At 35.5% G+C, this 20,513-nt stretch overlaps 2 protein-coding genes across 11 annotated transcripts; both read right to left on the bottom strand.

Moving 5' to 3' along the window:
* Nucleotides 1–2,264: 2,264 nt before the first annotated feature.
* Nucleotides 2,265–7,648, bottom strand: gyg2 (glycogenin 2). 3 transcript variants are annotated; one of them, XM_079461989.1, is made up of 9 exons: nt 7,459–7,645; nt 6,414–6,552; nt 6,042–6,216; nt 5,114–5,276; nt 4,838–4,964; nt 4,154–4,367; nt 3,884–4,063; nt 3,286–3,423; nt 2,425–2,969 (listed from the first exon to the last, which is right to left on the bottom strand). In XM_079461989.1, exons 1-9 carry the CDS (start codon nt 7,463–7,465, stop codon nt 2,844–2,846), a joined length of 1,269 nt encoding a protein of 422 aa, XP_079318115.1. In that variant the 5' UTR covers nt 7,466–7,645; the 3' UTR covers nt 2,425–2,843. The 3 variants fall into 3 exon arrangements, with proteins under 3 accessions (XP_079318113.1, XP_079318114.1, XP_079318115.1); XM_079461987.1 differs by having other exon boundaries at nt 2,265–2,969; nt 3,884–4,367; nt 7,459–7,648; XM_079461988.1 differs by having other exon boundaries at nt 2,265–2,969; nt 3,884–4,367; nt 6,414–6,519; nt 7,459–7,643.
* A 173-nt stretch (nt 7,649–7,821) lies between these two features.
* On the bottom strand, nt 7,822–19,933 carry cd99 (CD99 molecule). Of its 8 annotated transcripts, none has more exons than XR_013787030.1 (15): nt 19,590–19,722; nt 19,369–19,470; nt 16,790–16,825; nt 16,543–16,593; nt 16,399–16,431; nt 14,694–14,735; nt 14,287–14,310; nt 14,129–14,161; nt 13,699–13,755; nt 13,453–13,536; nt 13,121–13,147; nt 12,906–12,929; nt 9,550–12,337; nt 9,020–9,073; nt 7,822–8,805 (listed from the first exon to the last, which is right to left on the bottom strand). XR_013787030.1 is itself a non-coding variant. In XM_079462560.1 (15 exons), exons 2-15 carry the CDS (start codon nt 19,424–19,426, stop codon nt 8,777–8,779), a joined length of 657 nt encoding a protein of 218 aa, XP_079318686.1. In that variant the 5' UTR covers nt 19,427–19,470; nt 19,590–19,933; the 3' UTR covers nt 7,822–8,776. The 8 variants fall into 8 exon arrangements, 7 of the variants coding, with proteins under 7 accessions (XP_079318686.1, XP_079318687.1, XP_079318688.1 ...); XM_079462560.1 differs by having other exon boundaries at nt 9,550–9,654; nt 19,590–19,933; XM_079462561.1 differs by lacking the exon at nt 14,129–14,161 and having other exon boundaries at nt 9,550–9,654; nt 19,590–19,925.
* Nucleotides 19,934–20,513: the final 580 nt, after the last annotated feature.

The following is a 20,513-nucleotide window of genomic DNA, read 5'->3' as shown; positions in this document are numbered from 1 at the left end:
TATATATATATATATATTTGTAGCCATGAAGAAACATCTAAATTACATTTTCACACTTTAGATGTTTTTCGGGGATATTATTAATCATACTTCATGCATACAGATCATTCAATAAATTAAATTTCATCTGTAACTACATGACAAGAGTTTTTATCTACATTAGACAATTGGATTACCATCTGCTTTCACACAGTGTTTTTGTGTATCTAAGATTTATTTTTGTTCATTTTCGTATTCAACTATAATACTTATAAATTATTTTGTATTTCTAAATACTAATGTATTTCTATTTTGCATACTTTTTAATAAAGAGGACTTTGAAAAGTTTTAGGTGAGGCCTCGTGAGTAATGACACAATCGTGGCACAAAGTCTGATATTGTCTATAATACCATCAAATATAACATGGAACTTAAGTCAAACATCTCACATGTGTAAAGTTTTTGGACTTTTAAACTAATAAGAAACAATATCCTTCAGTGGTTTTGAGAAACGAGTAAGAAATCAGAAGCAAATATGTTGTGCAGAGAGTGATTGAAAGAGAATATCCTCTCTGGGAGTAATTACTGTGTCATGAAAATGTGTTTTAGAGAAATAGGGTTTCGACATGATGATTTCTTTGTGGTTTCTATATTTAAAAGAGTATCCGCCTGCTTCGGATGAAAATCTCAATCTAAATTAAAAGCAAGCGGTAGGCTTAAGCTCTTCATCTTGAAGTCAAACAGACTCGCTTATCTGCCCTGGGTGTGGTGAGGCAGTCGTTCTTTGAATGACAGTATGTCCAGAAAATTGCAACTGGTCGAATTGTTTAGGTGGGAGAACATTACTGCTTAGACTGAAAATAAACATTAATCACATATGAATAACTAATAGGCTTCAGTTATGTGTTTGGTGCGGTTGAAAACTGAATTTCTGACCATAGCAATGTCCCAACAACACGGAGTCACTTAACGTTCTGAAAAAATCTTTATTTAATTCAATTCCTTGTTGTTTAAAGAGAAATGTCCAAAACATAAGCAACCAGGATGAAGATATCTAGACAATCTCTCTTTTCTTCTTTCTCAAATAGTTTTCAAAATACGTCTTGTTTTGACTGGAAAACACTGTTTACTTCAGCTTTTGTGTTGCACAGACCATTACACACACAGTGCAGGTGCGGAATATAATGAAGCAAGAACAGCTTGACAAATATCTCAAAGAAGGTATCATTAAAATCAAGAATACATAAAAGGGACTCAAGTTACAATTAGCTAAACAGTTCAAACCAGTCATTATGAATGATGACTGAGAATATGTGTAGTATCAATGGATGGATGTAGTGTTTATAGATTTGTGAAAAAAATCTCTAATGCCAGATATGGTAGTGCGGGACGGTGATGCAAAAATATATAAGAAAGTGTGAAACACTTTAATTGGTAGCTTATGTATTGTATAATCTATGTAAAATCTCGATGTGCCCAAAATAAACTGTTTAGATTCTGCTTGGAAGTCTTTCTGCTTGGAAGTGATTCAATCATTTCATTATTCAATATCTATTATATTACTAATATAATATATTATTACAATATACATTTCATGAATAACTTTAAAGCTATATATATCTATATATGAAAATTATGTTTTCATGGGAAGCAATAGAAAATAACTTTAAGATCTGACTTCAACCAAAAAATCTCTCTATGAAACATTCATGAGATATTCATCTCATCCCTTAAGACAAGCCATTAATAACATTCAAATGCGGTGGCCCTTGTGGAAGTGATTATTTCACTTGCAGCACGAGATCCAATGGAACATACTTTAGAATTGACTGAGCATCATAAGCATAAATAGTGCACTAGTTCAACGAGCTGTCAAATTAAAGGGACAGGAGGACCACAGGGTAATAAATGTCTCAAATGCTGAAATATGGATGTGTTTGAAAATATGTGTCTGTCATAGGCCAGAGTTAAATTGAGTATGTTTTAATTTTGCGTACCACAAATCTGTGGTGCCTGATGTGTTTAATGTTCTCTCGCAAAAAAATATCCTCATCATCAAGTGTTAACATCCAATGAAATGTAGTCTGAACCTGGATAATGTGCTTGTATAACAATTGTTCCCCCGATGTTATGAATAGTAAAGTGGTGGATCTTGCATTTATGTTCACAGTCTGACCTCTAGTGGAAATAAATAGCAATTTACCGTAAGGCAAAGATTACTTACTCCCTTTATGCACACCAGATGAGTTCATGGAGCTTTTGTTAAGAAGACAATGACAGTTATTGCCATCTTATTCCCTTAAATCGTTTATTTTATCAAGGAATCACTTTCTCATAATTGAAAGCAACTGATGTTATTTTAATTTGTAATAATAAAACAACAGAATAAAATCTGCACAGCAGGCCCCCTTGCATTAAATACAGCAAAGTTGTACCAGAGAAACTGAATTGCGAAATCTGTTTTAATATCAAGTTACATTTATATGAGACAATTTTACTTAAGATGATTTTCAAAGTAATGTTTTTTGTAAACGGACTGTACAAAGGACTATACACCTTCCAATCCTAGAGAATCATTCTCTTGCAAGGTTTAGTGCCGATTAAACACTTTTGTCAGTCATTTTAACGTAATCCTAAACACCTTTATTGGCTTGTTTAGTTGTGCTTGGTCAGAATTGGAGTTTAACCCTGCAGGATAATGTCCCCAGTACTGGAGTTGAATACATCTGGCCTAATGTTCGATATACTACAGAGGTAGAAACAGTATTTAGCAGGTGAAATGTAACAGCTGAGATGTTTAAGGATACAGTACAGAAGAAAGCTAAATGTTGCATGTCATTGTCTCACACAAACACAAAACCCAGTTATTCAAGGAATCGGTCAAGTTTCCTCTTGATGTTGTCAAAGGCGTCTTTGCCCATGTAATCCATGTGACCTTCCTCCCACATTCGCTTATGCTCCAGGCTTTCCTCCTCTGTTTCAACTGGGGTCTGTAAAATACAAAAAATGTATTAGCTTAATAATGGGGATTGAGGTAAAGTTGCCTCAGTATAAGTCACCAACAGAGAGCAGTATATACACACTAATATTAAAAAGTCCAACACACTTAAGACTAATAATATCGATACATTATAATAACTTTGATTGTGATTGTATAAAAATAAGAGGAGCTTTTGAGATTTTGACTAGAGCAAAGAAAGGATATGAAATTACTGTACATACTGTATAAGTTTTATCTCTGAAAGTTAAAAACAATTCTACCAAATACTTTTTTCTTGGAAAATTGTGAAAATATTTCAAGCATACACTTGATTCAGCTTCTCCAGTGGCTGTGTCTGGGTCATCAGCAGTCTCTAGGCCTGTTTTCTCACTTTCTTGCTCAGATGTAGGGCTGAGAGAGACCCACTCAGCCTCAAGACCAGGCAGAACATTAAAGGGAATATTCTGAGGAGAGACGAAAAATTATTGTGAAAGGACTAACAGTTTTCAGATTTCTACATTGTGTGCAATAACTATCAAAATGACCATTTGCACCACTTGGACTTTTGAATAAAATATGTCAAACACTCACTGTATGTAACTAATGTAAACCAAATCTGTAACCATCTTTGCATACTTTGCAGGTTATCAGAGTTTTTTTGACATACATTCAGTCAACTTTTGTATGTAAACTGATCAAACGCTTCATCTTCGTTTCTTAAATCACCCAAACTGGTTTCTATTGTCTTTGTGTTGTTGTGAGTCACTGTTGGGCGTGTTGCTACATTTTTCCAAAATACCCAGAGGGTGCAGTACATTTAAGGGCATGGTGGAATTGATTCAGACACCGTGGAAGAGGAAGCAAGTAATCTCACACTTATGCTATAACAATTCTCTTGCCCTCGATTCTTTTGAAACTGCTTACCATTTCCAAAGGCTTTGGAGATGAGATGATGGCTACTGTATCCACTGTTGGATCTAGGGGAGATTCAGAGGGTGATATCTTGCCGTGAGATGAGCTGATGGCCAATGTATCCACAGCCAGATCTAGGGCAGGTTGAGAGGGCGACATCTGCCTGCAATAGGCTTCAGTGCTGCTTTTTTGCTTGTGTGATGCAGTATGAGGATAAGAAATGGTCAATAACTTAGATGGACCACCCATAAAGGCTGTATGGGTAAAATTGTCTTGTCTTACATGGCGTACGAAAGAGAAGTCTTCACTCTTGTTGTCGTTTTTAACTTGTAGCTTGCTTTGACTGTGGTATTCTTCCCACCATAAATTTATAAATTTTTCAATGTGCTTGTTGGATTTCTCAAGGGATGACTCATTGGCTCCCTGTGGATTATATGAACAGTGCCAGGGCTTTGTCCCACCCAAGAAGTGGACAATTTTAGCTTGGTGGCCATACCTGAACAAAACAGATGTTTTTTGGCGATTTTACCACGACTTAAAGGGACAGTTCCCCCAAAACTAAAATTCAAAATCTATATAAATGTATTTGTTCCGATCGCTTTGTTCTGAGTTCTGATATTTGGAAGAATGCTTGTAACCAAACAGTTCTTGGCCACCATTAAATACCATAGTAGGCTGAATTACAATGGTAGTCAAAGGTGACTCGGAACTGTTTGCTTTCCTACATGCTTAAAAATACATTCTTTGTGATCAACAAAACAACGAAATTTATAAAGTAATTTTTCGTATGGTGGCCAAAAACTGTTTGGTTACAAGCATTCTTCAGAACAAAGACATTTATACAGATTTGGAACAACAATATTTAGATCTTTGGGTGAACTATCCCTTTAAATAGCATCAGCGTGCTGTATATTATAATAAATATTCAGGGAACACTGATATACCCAAAGTTACCTGAAAACTTACTGATGAAATGCTGGCAGATACGTATACAGCACGCTAGCTGTGATGTTGTACACAAATGGTAAATGCTTGCTGATGTCTTTTATAGCCCAGTCACTGAAGAAAGTGTTTAAAACACCCTGGTCTCCTCCTAAACATGATAAATACAGTATATGTTTATCTGTTGCTTCTGTTATTTAAATTTGTGTGCTACACAATAAATCAGTTACAACATCATTTGATGGCAACCAGTTTAGACAGAGGCAAAGGGAACAGAATTTAAAATAACCCATGACTCACCATCAAAGCTGCCATGTTGAGTAGCGTGTTCAACTAGCTTGGTGTGAGTATTTACGGAAGGCCTGAACACAAATACCCCAGAGTTGAAGCAATCAGGCCAGCCTGGATCAGGTGCGGCAGAGAACTCCTCATACTCAAACAGCTCATCTACATTACACAGTACCTGCAGAACAGTGAAGCTTAACAGACAGACTTTCGGACTATTCAAATAAGTAGCTGTAAGATGGCACTGTAAGCTAGACCTGCAATATTTCATCTTAGAAGGAACTCAGCACCATTGTGTATTTTTATCTGGGGTTTTATTTGATATACAGTATGTATGAACAAGAAGGGGCGGTTTCCTGGACAGAGATTAGCTTAAACCAGGACTAGGCCTTCTTCAATTGGGATATTTAAGCTGTTTTAAAAAAACATACTTTACAAAAAACGTTCTGTGCATTTTGTGAGAAAAAACACTTTTTTAAGATATATCAGTGTAAATTGTCTTAGTCTGGGACTGGTCTTAAGCCCCTGTTCGCCAAACCCTCCCCAACTCTTTTACTGCTAGTTGTAAATGGGATAGTTCACCCAAAAATGAAAATTCTGTCTTCATTTACTCACCTTCGAGTTGTTCCGAACCTGTGTAAATGTATTCTGCTGAACACAAAGGCCTGTAACCAAACAGACCTCATCCACCATTTACTACCATAGTAGGGAAAATAAATACGTACTATGGGAATCAAAGGGGGAGGACATCTGTTTGGTTACTGGCATTCTTTCAAATATCTTCCTTTGTGTTTAGCAGAACAAAGAAATGTATAGAGGTTTGGAACAATCTTAGAATGAGTGAATGATGACAGGATTTTCAACTTTCCCTTCAACTTTAAATAACCTACTTTAGTTTCTTACAAAAGCCAGCAAAATGTGTTCTTCACTACAAAGTACTCACAAGTGTGTCTGCATCCAGAAACACACACTTGCTGTACTGGGTAAGAGTCCAGCAATGGAGCTTCGTGAAGGTGACTCCCAATTCAGGACGTCCCAGCCAGGAGAGACGAGCATTATCTCTACTGTCCAAAACATCTACCATGATAACTTCATCAAACACATCCTCCAAAGACAACCTAGAATGTGCATGGATAGACAGATATGTGACAAAAATATTGAAATATTGAAGCCTTTAATCCACATTTACAAATTATTACACTTTTAAAAGTCGTTTGGTAAGAACAGAAATATACTGACCATTCCTAACTAGGTTATTAATGTTATTTCAAATGCAAAGTAAGATTATTTAGTTTGACACGGAGGTCACTCTCACCTTGCATCTTTGGGGACATTGGGGGAAACCATCACAACCAACTTTCTTGACGTTCCATGCCTCCGAAGACTTTTGCCTACCACTAAACTCCCCATGCAGTAGGCATCTGTGGTGGCCAGAGTTACAAATGCCTGAGATTCTGAACGTAAGAGATTTAGAGAGAAACAAAACCAGAAACAGATGGACAGACATGGCAGAGAGAGACCATATATCTACTTAAATTGTTTCTCACGAAAGAAAAATCATTATTATAATATTTTTAGCCAGCATACATTCAGTAGCCTACTTTAAAAGCCTCCCAATTGGATACCACACTGGTTACAACACTGCCTCAAAGCAGATCCACAGTATGTACAAAATCAGTTTAAAAGTGTACATAAATACTAACACGGTTATTTAAAATGACTCAAAACTGTTTAAAACAATAATCGTAGGGAAATAGGTGTGGGTGTCAAAAACTGATTTGTGGTGTATGTGCATGTTACAATGTGTATTTAAAGAACTCTTGTATATACCTGATGAAGGTCATTGACCAAAACGTTGTATTTAAATACATATATGATACTTTTGAAAGAATGATAGTGTGCGGTTTGTTCCTAACTATTGCATTAAAATGTGACCCTTTGTGGGTCACAGTTTTGTGGGCTTTAAGCCAACGATCCACATTCACCCAATTAATGCGCGTTTGTTTTAAATATACTTGAGATGAATCTCAAGGTGGCACTGTAAGTCTGTCTGCCCCTCTTTTGTTTGTCAGACAAAAGATGATAATGCTGCACTACTATTTCACTGGCAGGTCAGTGACTGAACTTGGAAAAAAAGAAAAGTTTCAGGCATGCAAAATGCGCTCTAGTTCGAATACATTGGATGTTATAATTATTTTAATGCCACGTCCTCAAGACCAGACTTCCTAAGCATGTTTAATACATTTAGAGCTATGAAATATGCATGTTCTATTTTTACTGGTTTGACTTTGGAAGAACGCAATCTCTCTGCTACTGTACAGTACGTACTGCATGACATTTACGCATACGAGTTAACCTACCTGCCATTCTGCGTCCAGTTTGTATATCGCTTCTGAATAACGCTGGAAATCCCAAAGACGATTGCAACACAGTACAAATTTGTTATTTTTAAAGAACAATAATAATAAAAAAAAAAGTCGACGAATCAACAGCCCTATAAACGGCAGAGTGCCTTTGATACTGACAAGTGAAAGAAATCTATGATGTGACGGTCACGCGGTGGGGGTCATTCAACCCCTTTACGAGGGAACACGAGCATGCACACACCGATATCGACCGAGGTCGTTAACTTTATGACTGGATTAAAACCATAACGAACGAATAACAGAAAATCGATTCGATTTGATTACAAACAAGACAATCGACAACAACACGGCTAGAAATCCTGGAATGGCCAACGGCTTTATTTTGAGGAGAACCAAAGCAGTCAAAAAATACTAAACAACAAAAGACACAAAAGCGTTGCATGTATGTGGTTGTGGGTTTAAGTTAGTCAGTTGTATAGGAAAATTATAAAACGGCTTTATCAAACACAGATTGACTTGTGCGTAAAACAGCATGTGAACCAGTCTGAAATGATCTAATCTATGCAAATATCTTATGCATATTTGCATTTGCAATATCAAAATAATGGTTTTAAATAAACTACCTTTCTAATTTAAATAAGTTAAAATGATCCATGAAGCATGTTAGGTAGCAGCCCTATTACATTTTGCGAACTTTTTCTTAAAACAAAATCATGATTCTTACCCATGTTTATCAAAACAATCTCCAGCTTCTGTCTTCTAGGAACTTTTAAGGATAGTCTACAAACTAATAAAGATTATTATACACAGTAACATGGCTTTTCTAAAAGACGTGCTGCCAAAAAAGCTTTTTTTATACAAATGTCTAATGAAAAACAAAAAGACTGATGTAGTCAATGAATGCAAGTTGTTTGCTTTGAAATAGCAAGTCCATTATGCAACTCAAATAGTCAAATCTCTAAAACAGTATAAATTTCCTAAACACAACGTACCGTATCTTATATTTGCACTAGTTGAAGAATACTAAAAGTGACTTATACCTCCCTTTCCTCCAAAGGCACAATCATTTTGTTTTAGAAAAAAATTAAATGATCTAAAAATACACAAAAAATATTTTGAATACAGAAAAATACATTCTTAAACAAAAAGATCAGTTCAACAATAAACACACTCGCACAAACGCAAGGATTGTGAATGTATTAAAGTTAATAAGCATCTGACATGACTGTTGTTTTCCCATAGGGTTAGGCTCTCCATAGTTTTACATGCTGAAGGTGCATATATGTGTTCCATTTGGCCGACCGGGCACCAATTACGATGAACGGAGCAGGTTGCTAAAAACTTTGAGGGGAAAAAGGAGAAAACTTTGTTATACACTAGGTGAAAAAAGTTAGGAAAGCTTTCAACATTGTGTTTAAAAAACTTTAAACAAGCAATCCCAAATAAACACGTGTGTTTGTGATTTGAATCAAATGTACAAATTCAAGAATTAAAACATTCGAACAGGGGTTTACATTATGATTATGTTTTTTTTATGCTGAATTTAAGCGCTTACCCTGATTGTCAGAGGTGCCACCAGGCTCGACTTTGCCACTCTCTGGGTCTTGCCCTGTATGAAAAAAGTAAGGAAATAATTCAGTTTATTCTTTAACAAACTTTTTAACAACTTTTACTTAACATCCTCCACCAACATTTTAATGTCTGAACAATGTAGTGCTAATTCAGATTTATCCTGGTCTCAAAAAACTCGACTCTGGTGGGACTCGAACCCACAACCTTTGAATCACTTCTCTAAGTGTAGCTTAGAAGTCCAATGCGCTATCCATTGCGCCACAGAGCCACCTGTTGAGGCCTCCAGGGCTTTTGTTATACAAGCTAAGCCCAACCCCCACTTCCTCTACATGAGCTGCTTGTGCTTGGCTGCATGCCATGGCTCACTTCAAGTAAACAGTGTCCTGTTGTAGTGTATGTGTTACTTGTCAAACAAACTCTTTAAGTTGTTTTCATTAAATATCGTGTTTAATGTTCAATATTTCTCAGCATTTAGACACATGATACTTTCAGCAGAGACAGTACCAAACTCACCTCCTTGTACTTTGAAACAAAGTTTCTTTTTCTGATACGCAATGTAACTTGAAGCTGCACCAATAAGAGCAACGCCCACGGAGCTGATGATGGCAGCCATCGTGCCTTGAATGGAAAAAAGTTAAAGGGACAGAACACAAGAGTCTCAGGATTCAAAATATTTTCAGACAGTGTCAAAAGTGAATGTGAGTGACATTTAACAAATGTAAATCTTTTCTCAAAATACTTTTTCTCAGTTACATTGGGGCTCCATCACTTATAAAAGGAAAGTCGGAGCACTTCGGAACAACACTGTTTGTTTCTGCCACTAGGGGGTGCAACAGGAATTTCCTACTCTAGCCAGCATACAAAACGTTTCTTGTATACACGATATATTGATAACGTTTAATGCCAATATGCTATATAACACTTACTCATTTGGCCAACGTTTACCACGACCTAGAGTGAAATTGGGATATACATTAATCCGTACGGAGCATTTTAAGAAATATAATGCAAAATTGTGTCATTTTAATTGCCATGCTTCCCAAAGAACAGAAATTCTGAAAGCAGCAATACTCTTAGTGTACGTTTTACTGCATGCATAAAGCCTTGGTTAATATTTGGTCCTATTCAAAGTCAGCCACTTAGTCAATAATCAACAATGGCCTCTCATAGGTCAAAAAAAAGAAAGCATGTAATCTGATTTACTAATAATTTAGCAAATTCGTGCAACTATACAACAACAACATAAAAACCACAGACTGGTGCTAAACGTTCCGGGTATCGCTTGTATCCTATGTTTTTTCAGATGTATACATTCTTGCTTAATACACTAGATATAATAAAGCTTTTAAACTAAACTACGTTTTTTTTAAAGTAGGAATACATTAATTTGCAAGTAACAACCTACAACCAGAAGCTTTATGAAATAAATGAAAACCCTAATGCTAACAGAGATCTGTCCCTTCACACATTGATGAAATGTACCCAGTTATCTATACGTGACAGTTGAGACCAGTTGGGTGTGACACTGACATGAACCAAACGAAAACTCTCACGTTTCATTTTACCAGACAACCTCAAGAGTCAAAAAGGAAGTCTGAGCTCACAAAACAAGAACACTCAGGAACAAATGAAGCTTACTTGAGAGAGAGCAAACAATTGTAAAATCATATTTTGTAAACGCATGAGACTAGCCAAATTTGTACAGGCAATATTCAGACAAATAAATAAACAAAAGGGAGGCTACTGAATGACAGCTAAGTGTGGTATGTGTAAATGCTCTGTTTTTTAACTGCTTAGTTAAAGAAAATGTGAATGTTAAAGAAACATATGTTATGACACATGTCTAGAGTTCTAAACACTCCTGTTCCTTTAGTCTCTATAAAATTTGGGACACTATAATCCCTTTTGTGTGCCATTTAACAGAGACTCCTATGTATAACCTTTAACTCTTCTGGTATTAGGTCAAGTAACCAAGTAAAGTATAAACAGACATACCTGTATAACTGTAGATTCAAAATGTCCATTGCACAGATTTTACAGGCTGGGCCTTCAAGGACTAGTTCACCCCAAAATAAATTGTATCCTATAAAACGACTCACCCTCACTGGTTCTAAAGCAGATCTAAAGGCTAAATTCTAATTCAAAGCAGTAACTTTTCGAGGCAGTAATGTCATTGGTTCTCTTGTGTATTTTGACAAAACACACAACTAGACAGAAGAACCCATGACATTTGAAGTTAGCAACAAGCAGCCATATTTAAATTTCAGAAGACACATATGGAGTCATTTGGATTAATAATTGTTTTGGAGCTTTCCCATTTTCAGTATCACACACAAAGATAACAGCATTTTAATATAAATATCTTTTCAGTTGAACACAAATATATTAATTTATAAGTCATATTCATCCAAGATGGTTTAGGGGTGACTAAAATAAAGGATATGTTCAATAAAAGAGTATTTAATGGAAAAATTAATTATCTTTAAGGATTAACATTAATGTTATCCAAACCAGTCATATCACACAATCCCATGATCACAAATGTCATGAATAAATCAATGCAGTATAAACAAAAAATATAATGTGTATTCAGATGAAAGAACTGGCTTTCTATGGTATGACAGCCTATCATCTGTCCATTATCTTTTTTGGCAAATGTCCTTACAGCATCTCCAAGTGTGAAAATGGAAGGACGTAATAAAGATTGTCCTGAGGAGATAAACCCGCGTTTGTTTTATTATGTAACTTAAAAAGGAAACTTCAACTGTTTGTGCTTCACATAAGAAAGAGTCATATACAAAAAATTACAGATTTTGTTTTATTTTCGGGTGAACTAACCCTTAAGGATGAAAATGAACCTTTTTCTATGCATTGCAAGACTTTTACACAACTATAAGTGGCTTCCACATTTATTATAGCTAGACCAATACCTTTCCTTCCCAACACAAAAAGAAACAATACCAGTCAACAATGAAACACCAAAGTTTCCTTACAGTAACTTTATCACTACAAAATATACAGCCTATAGGAAAAAACCTGAGCACCATCAATAAAACCAAGTATAATTTCCAAACCATGTAAACAACCATTGTAAAACATCTTAAAACCCAAACGCAAGTGAAGATGATTCCTATCCTAGACATTTAAAGCTCAGTCTTTTCCTCTGCAAAATTCAGAAGTTCCATAACTCGCTCTAGATGGGGCACAACTACATCTTTAAAGTTGGCAATCCAGACACTGAGCCCTTCTGGCATATAATCGGCTAGAATCCTGATAAGATGAAGCCACTGCTGGTTTAGATCTGCAACGACAGGCATTCGAAGCAGAGATTTAGGGCACAGCCACTGGCAATATAAAAAGTAAAATCTATCAGCCTTCGGATACTGTATACTACAGCAAAAATACACTCCATTTCAACACAAAAAGAACAAATTCCACTGGTGAAAAACTTGATTTACTCCTGTCAATAGTTGGTTCTGTCTGTTGGACCATCCTGTTAGAACTGTGTGATTGTTTAGTCATCAGACCGACGTGGTTTCCAGACATAAAATGTGTGATTCTGGACAGAAGAACTAAAGGAGAGGCCACAACTATTCTTCTATTCTGTAACTCCATGGAGAACTTTACTCCACTTTTGCACACAAACATAGGCAAATAAACCAAGCAAGGAGGAACTAAAGAAAAAGTAAAAGACAGACTTTGTCTGAGCTACAACATAGGCACTTAGATCATGTGTTTGCCACCTCATACTTATGTCCACAAGTAAACTACATAACGCTCATGTTATCTTTGATAGTTTACAGAACAATTACTAAATAATTACTTTCTTTACAGTAAAAATATCAATATACAGTACTGAATATATTTACCTTGAGGTTGCTCAGAAGCACCATCTGTTGAGAAAATGATATACATATTGTCATCCAGGTAATGAAAAAAATTGATAGATTTTTCAGCTTACTGCAATTACATTTCGTCATTCCAAAATGATTTTTTAAGCTTTCAAATCTTAATAATCTTTTTAATTTATAATTTAAACTTTTCAACTTTCAACCAGTGACGGATGAAAAAGAAATGCAAATACCTTCATGTCCAGGGTCAGCACCTCGCCCTAGTAAAAAATAAAGTTATCTTTGGGTCTGATTGAAATGTTACATATAGTCCATAACGTTCCTACAAATTCAGGTAGTAAACAACTACCTATTTACCAGGAGTATAAACAAATCAAACATGCTAAATTGCAATGTATAACCTCAATATTACAACTGGATAACACCTGTCCATAATTTTCCTCTGGGCTTTATTTATATTGATCAGCAATTATTTACTTTTGTTTATATAAAAGTTAGTGGAAATGTAAACATAACAGAAAAAAATTATAATGTTGGGAAAACTAAGAAAATAAATGGCTCAAACCTCCACTTTTTCCTCCATCTGGCTTATAGCCATCCTCTTCATTAACCAAGTCAAGCAGGTCACTGTCTCCCATATCACCACCACCTAAACAAAAAGGACATCCAAGAATGAGAAAAATAGCAATGCAAAGTAAATAAGAAGCAAACTGGGCTTTTCTGGTGTAAAAATGAGGTGCAATAGACTTAGCACCACTATATGTATATTACCACTGTGCAACAGACAGATGTTGACAGACACTAAACATACCTGTACCAGTCCCACCCCCTTTAGGTGGCTTCACTACGGGTTTTTTGGGTTCAGTATCTGCCAATGGTAGACAGTAAATCAAAATAAACATTAGTTAAACAACACTATTAACCACAAGAAAATACTTGTTGAATGTTTTACAGATCCTTTCTAGAAAGATTATACCAAGTAGAACACCAACAGAAAAAGCACTGAAAGAAAAACACTAGAAAGATGTAAACAAAAGTACTAGAGTTGAAAAATGAACAGTTTTAAACTTGAACCTCAACATATTTGATAAAGCTAGATAATATAGTTTGAAGGTGTAGAAAACAGCGTAATGTCAGAGCTGCAAGACAAGGTGCAATTACAAACAGAATACAGACTGCAAACAAGACAAAACCCAGAAATTCCCAGGACCGAGCAACACACACTTTTACAAAATTTTTACCTGGACCCAATGCATCAGATAAATCAAAGCCATCTGGGAATGAAAATAACCAGTTCAGGCATTAACACCCGACATATACTCTGATGCTTTTAACATCAAGTCGTTTGATCGAAGGATAAAATAAGGTAGAATGGCATGTGAACATGTGACTATTTTACCTCCTCCAATTGGTTTCTTTGGATCTGCAAATATATAAAATAAGGGGCAACACATTATTGGAATTCATATTTTCTACTTCACAGAACACAAAGCATCATGAATTAATCAATAAACTGAAATCAACTAATCAAAAACTGCCAAAAAAAACACTACCAGTACAAGCAAACATTATAAATAATATTATGTAAATGATACTGTATATTGTAACATAATACTATATAACTATATGTGTGTGTGTTCGCGTGATATGGCATGCAATTCAGGAAATTTAAGTATTTATAATACTGTTTGATTGGTTGAATTTATGGAATGAAACTAGAATATGTGGAATAAATATCTCTGTGCGTATATATTATATATATATTTATTATTTTGTGCATTTATTTATAATGTAATATCAACTTGCCTTCTGATTTAGGGGGATTCACAGCTGGTTTCTTGGGGTCATCTGTATCAAATAAACACAGATTATAAACAAACATTTTCCTTTTGAGTTTAGAATTGTTAAAACCAGTGGACAGCATTTGTTCGACAGAAAAGGGAACTTAGCTGTTAATTCACATACCCATCTATAATGTAGATGACGTTGGGTCTCATTCACAAAAAGGCATGCGTACACACACATTTTTGTGTCAAACCTGGGTACGAGCATTTTGATGAACAAATCATGATTCACTAAAAATGTTGTACAAAAATGTACTCTAAATTTAAGAAAAATATAGGAACGGCTGAAAGCACACGTACGCATAAATCACACTCTGGACAGTCTTAATGATCTATCATATAGCTCAGCCGGCAAGAGAGAGCTCTGTAAACTCTGTCTGTATGAAAGTTGTTTTAATTTCTGTGAGCTGACTTTGAGAACTGAGCAATTGGAATGCAGACACGGTAAAATGGGTTACGTAGAGTGTCTTTAACTTAAGATGCAATTTTATAGATCACCAAAAGCCAAGATCTTGTTTTAGCTCAAGATCTTCACGGTTTTATTAAAGAAATAGTGTCACCTTGGATGGCGAGTCAATTAACAGGAAGTTATTTTTTGTTGAACTTCCCCTTCACATTTATTGAAAGCTCCATGTCCACAAGTTTCCATAGGGCGCCACTACAAAAATTAAAGTGGGTAAACTTCCTGTGAAACGGGGCAAGTAGTGCAATGTACGAATTGCAGCGTTGAATAACTTATTCTGATGACAGGAAATTAATGTGATTCCTATTTTGAATTGTAATACTGTTGGTTTCATGAGGTAATCTATTAAAAACTATTTTGAAACTGATGGAACCATACCTTCTGTTTGTGGCTCTACTTAACAAGGCGAAGAATCTATTCATTCGTATTCATGGCAACGAATATCACCATTTTTTCGTGTGCTTGAACACAATCTTCTTTTAATGTCACTCTGCACGACTTTCAATACACAGACTGCGTGTGTATTTACATTTATACATGTATAGCCTGATATCAAAAGAAGTCGTACAAATTGTAGGCGTTGATTTATATTTATACTGTTCATATGAAATATACCATGAATTTTAATATTAAATCGATTGAAAGTCGATTGAAATTGCTCATTGGTGTACTGTCACAACAACTTAATCAATAAATATCCTCCGTCAAGTATTAAAATCTTCATCCCATTCCTCTGTTAAGTAGTGGAAAGAATGATGATGTAGTTTATGAGTGCTTTCAATGTTTAAATTCACATTCTGCTATAAATGACTTGAAATGCAGCAGAAATTAATATTTCGCGCAAAGCGTCATGGGGTGTAGGAAACTTGTGGATAAGGCCCACCAAGCAAACATTTGATTCCATTTAAATTCTGCACATCCCAGTTACAATCAATTTAAATGAGTTTCTGTTCAGAATATATAATAATGACTTAATTGCATACATCATACATGCAGCAGTGACCCCATGACCATCAGAGGCCAAGCAGGTCAACATCATTCTTAATGGTAGTGTTAGAATTTAAAGACCATAATATGATGAGATTTTGATATTCAAACATGTCATTATATATTTAGTTGCACTATATTTAGAAGATTAAGTTGCACTAAAAAAACAATAGTGTAAGGAAGAACAAATAAACCATCATACTGCTCTCGGTCTTACCAAAATCAAATGCATCTGATAGATCAAACCCACCTAAAATAAAAAAGAAACAACGTTTGAATGAGGTGAAACACATTCAATTCAAGACATAAACATGCTTAAATATGCATTCTCTGAAAATGTGAGTTTTTTTAATAAAGTTACCTGGATTTGGGTTTTTGGGTGGGGCAGGTGCCACTGGTGGTTTTGTAGGGGCTTAAAGAGACAATAATATTATCACCAATTGTCATTAGTGTATAATTGACAATAATTGTCAAATATTAATGTACACAATCTTTACACAAAAAGTAATTAAACTTTGCTGGCAATAAGAACACTTATTTTGCTTGTAGTACACATAAATAACACCACGTCAACATAGAGATCCATAAACAGAGTTCTCCTGACTTACGTGGGTCATCATCAAAGGCGTCAGCGAGGTTGAAATCTGTAAAAGAAAGATTTCCTTTAAATAAACAAACTGCAAGCTACAAATGTATGTATAGCTCAGCACAACAACATATTCAGCCTATGAATGCTTAAATGTGTTGCATGTTCTTAGAACTCACTACATTTATATTGGGCAGTTTTGTTTGAGATACAGATGACAGGTAATTTAATATTTACACATCACCCATCGCCTTTGTGTTGGAGAAGGTGTGTTACACCCATCTCTCACACAACGTCTAGTCAAATGTAGCTCAATTAATATGTAGCAAGTTTAACCACAATAGCATCATCTGGGTGTTAGTATATTTTCTTGAAAAGCAAACTACTACGATTTTAGTCAGATTAAAGTCCTTACATAAAAAGTTGAATTCCTGCTTTACTTGGTTCAAAAAGAACACTCTTGAATAGTTTAAATTCTCTAAATCTCTTATTCCTACGGTATACAAAAATCTCAATGGGGTTACATGATTCAAATTACACAACTTTGTCTAAAAAAAATGTGGCCACATCTAGTCACACAGAATCTAGAAAATATATCAGATTCAAGAACTTTTACACCACAATCTAAAAGGATCAGTTAAATAAATACAACTGTGAGTTTATAACCTTTAAATTAAAAGTTGTTCTAAAATCAGCCCACATACCAAAACATTCTTCGTTACAAAGCACACGTGACAGTGAGCGTGCAACAGTCTGCCACATGAAATGCTCTGGCAAATGCAAGCTTCCTTTGGGTTAGGTTGCTGGGGCAATGCTTTGGTTCTATTATGATCTACTTATAAACCATGGTGACTACAGGAGTAAGAATTGAAACTAGAGAATGTTCCTTTATTCTTAAAAAGTTTTTAAGGCAGTTTACTTAACCTGCAATCTGTCAAGCTGGACAGTTCTGCAAGACTGTGAAGGTTAGTGTCATTTTCAGCATTAAAGGCATCGAATGAAAGACAATGAACAGCAGTTTGAATTTGCATGTCCACGTTTTCGGTTTAGTTTTGCTGTGCATAAGCAGGGGTTAACTAAAAGGTAAAAAAACTACTACTCAATGCTACTGTGTACTACCTTGGAAAGTCTTCATAGTGAAAACAAAGGCTAAAAACAAACCTTCACAATAAAACTGGCCAAACTGCAGTAATCCATGTGCAGATGCCCAATTCTTTCATAAACTAGCTTGCAGTTATGAACCAAATTCTTTCCTTTCCTTTAATATTCCACCACAAAACTGTAATGTGCATCAGCAGGCAGACATTATGATACTCAAAGCGTTATTTCTGGTAGTTTACTGTAACCAGTTGCGCAGATTCAATTTCTTCCAACAAATTACCCAACAAATGACTATTGAATCCGACATCAAAACTGGTCCCAGATCACACTAATAGCAAGACTCATAAATGCCCCATCCAGAACAAAGGAGAATGCCTGTGGCTTGCGTTGCTTCCCAATGAAGGAACATCACAGGAAGTATTGAGTCAACATCATGGGATCAAGTATATTTAGTACAATGCGTTCAAGCAACCAGACGCTCATTGCGCAGCTCAAAGCAGAATTTGTTCTGGTTAATAAGGTTTTTCCTTGTGTACTTCAGTGTCTATGCAGATGTTATGGATTGTGAGGAGCTGTGCTTTTCACTCAGTGTTAGGAGATATAGTATAAATGCACAGTTATCTGTTGTTAGTATTTATTTTAAACAACCTTTGGTCTCTTTCGGATATAAGCTTGTGTTTGGCACAAACATTGTGCTGTTATTCCTTGTAAAAAACACTTTATGGAACTATTACATTAAAAACTAATGAAACCACCAGATGCGTGGTATTGTCTGACACTACTGCATGTGTTTAAAAAACAGCACTGTTTTATTCAATTAATTTCAATTGTATCTATATAGCGCTTTTCACAATGTGCATTGTTCCAAAGCATCTTTTACAGGGGAAAACCTTGAACACAAAAAAGGTAACACACACTACATGGTGTTTTATATTATAAATTACATTTTATTTGTATTAATTTTATTGGGATTATTCTAGAATTTTAATAGGAAACTTTATTTAAACTACAGTAAATGACGGACCTATGCTTCAGAGAAAGGTAAAGTAAATACAGAGCAGAGGAAATAAAGTGCAGAGGAATAAAAGAGGAAATAAAGTTTACACTTTCTTTCGACTGCAACCATTTGGCATCTGGGAGACACTAGAATGTTATGAAAACACATACAGCAGAGAACAGCCTGGTGCAAACGCATTTTACGAGATCCACCCAATGAGCCGATGAGTCATGGCGACTGTATGTGAAAAAATATCAAGCTAGTCATGTTCACGTGTTTGCGACCTCAAATGTTCCATTCACTGTTGCCAGGCACATATATGTGGGCAAATACCTGGCTTAAACAACCTTTATTCCTCGATCGCACATTATTGCGCATAAGATCGGTTACAAACAGCGAAGACAGCTTTCGACAGTCAAACCAAGTCAAGCCAAGCGGTGTTAAATGCCACCCTGCGTGTTTATATATGAGAAGTTCCAAAACGAAGTGGGAAATTGTCATACCTTGCGCTCTTGTTGCCACAAGACTTGCCAGAAGTATAATCCACATGTATGAAGTCATTTTGAATAAAAAAACTAAAAAAAATCACGTGCAGTCCGGTTACCCTAAGAAAGAACGAGATCACCCGTTAAGAATCAATTTAAATAATCCGCGTTCAAAAGCCGAAACGCATTTACACCAGATTTAAAGTTTCGGGAAAGAAAAGTTGTGCAACGTTACCCACCCCTCCGAGTGTTATCCAATCGCGGTTGCGCGGTTCAGCGGTTCGACTGCAGTATTCAAAAAGAACATTCAAAACAGTGCACGGAAAAGACGCGCTTTGCCACACCCTACCTGCCCTTTACATGAGTGCGCGTGCGTTTCAACAGGTTTTGCCTTGAGGATCAAGTTAGAAAAGTGTAATAGTGTTAAAACTCTGTTAAATGGAGTACATACTGATTCATAAACCGATGTTTAATAAAAAATATTGTTGTAATTACTACTGTTTTATTTTGTATTAATGGCAGTGGTATAGTCCTAATAATGCGTTATTTAGCGAATGATACGTAGCCTGCCTATCAAATGGATGGTTTCTTACGCCATCTAGTGTTACATTTAATACGCCGCAGCATTAAGCGCACACACTGCCTGTCCAATATGAATTCAATTCCAAAGGAACAAATTTCGTCCCTCTGAGACTTCAAAAGAAAACTCTCATCGACGAAAGCATGTCGTCAGCGCAGCTGAAAATGAAGTTGCAGTAAAACAAAGGTACACTTGTCTTTCTTTAACCGGTTGACAATCATTTTCAAGGACATCAAATTGGTAGGACAGAAAGCTCACAACCAAAATCATATTATCACTTATTTCACACTTTAAGAGTTAAAAAAACACTTTTCACAATACAATCGCATAGCCTATCAAAATACGTTTAAGGCGATTTAAATTATTAGACTATTTCATATTTTATCTTTTAGTATTACAATCTATGAGAAGGTGGTTTAAAAAAACACTTTTCACAATACAATCGCATAGCCTATCAAAATACGTTTAAGGCGATTTAAATTATTAGACTATTTCATATTTTATCTTTTAGTATTACAATCTATGAGAAGGTGGTTTAAAAAAACACTTTTCACAATACAATCGCATAGCCTATCAAAATACG

The sequence above is a fragment of the Barbatula barbatula genome (genome assembly GCF_947034865.1).
Source record: "Barbatula barbatula genome assembly, chromosome: 8".
Taxonomy (NCBI): Eukaryota; Metazoa; Chordata; class Actinopteri; order Cypriniformes; family Nemacheilidae; genus Barbatula; species Barbatula barbatula.
The sequence above is the reverse complement of the archived record's forward strand: the minus strand, read 5'-3'. Positions and strand labels throughout refer to the sequence as shown.

Coding starts and splice junctions, on each gene's coding strand:
- gyg2 (XM_079461987.1), bottom strand. Junction 6,217..6,413: donor AATGTCCCCAAAGATGCAAG/GTGAGAGTGACC, acceptor TGCACATTCTAG/GTTGTCTTTGGAGGATGTGT. Junction 2,970..3,285: donor CTGGAGAAGCTGAATCAAGT/GTATGCTTGAAA, acceptor TGTATTTTACAG/ACCCCAGTTGAAACAGAGGA.
- cd99 (XM_079462560.1), bottom strand. CDS start 19,426: ATGACTTCATACATGTGGATTATACTTCTGGCAAGTCTTGTGGCAACA. Junction 16,594..16,789: donor CGCCTTTGATGATGACCCAC/GTAAGTCAGGAG, acceptor TGTCTCTTTAAG/CCCCTACAAAACCACCAGTG. Junction 13,756..14,128: donor ATCTGATGCATTGGGTCCAG/GTAAAAATTTTG, acceptor TACCATTGGCAG/ATACTGAACCCAAAAAACCC.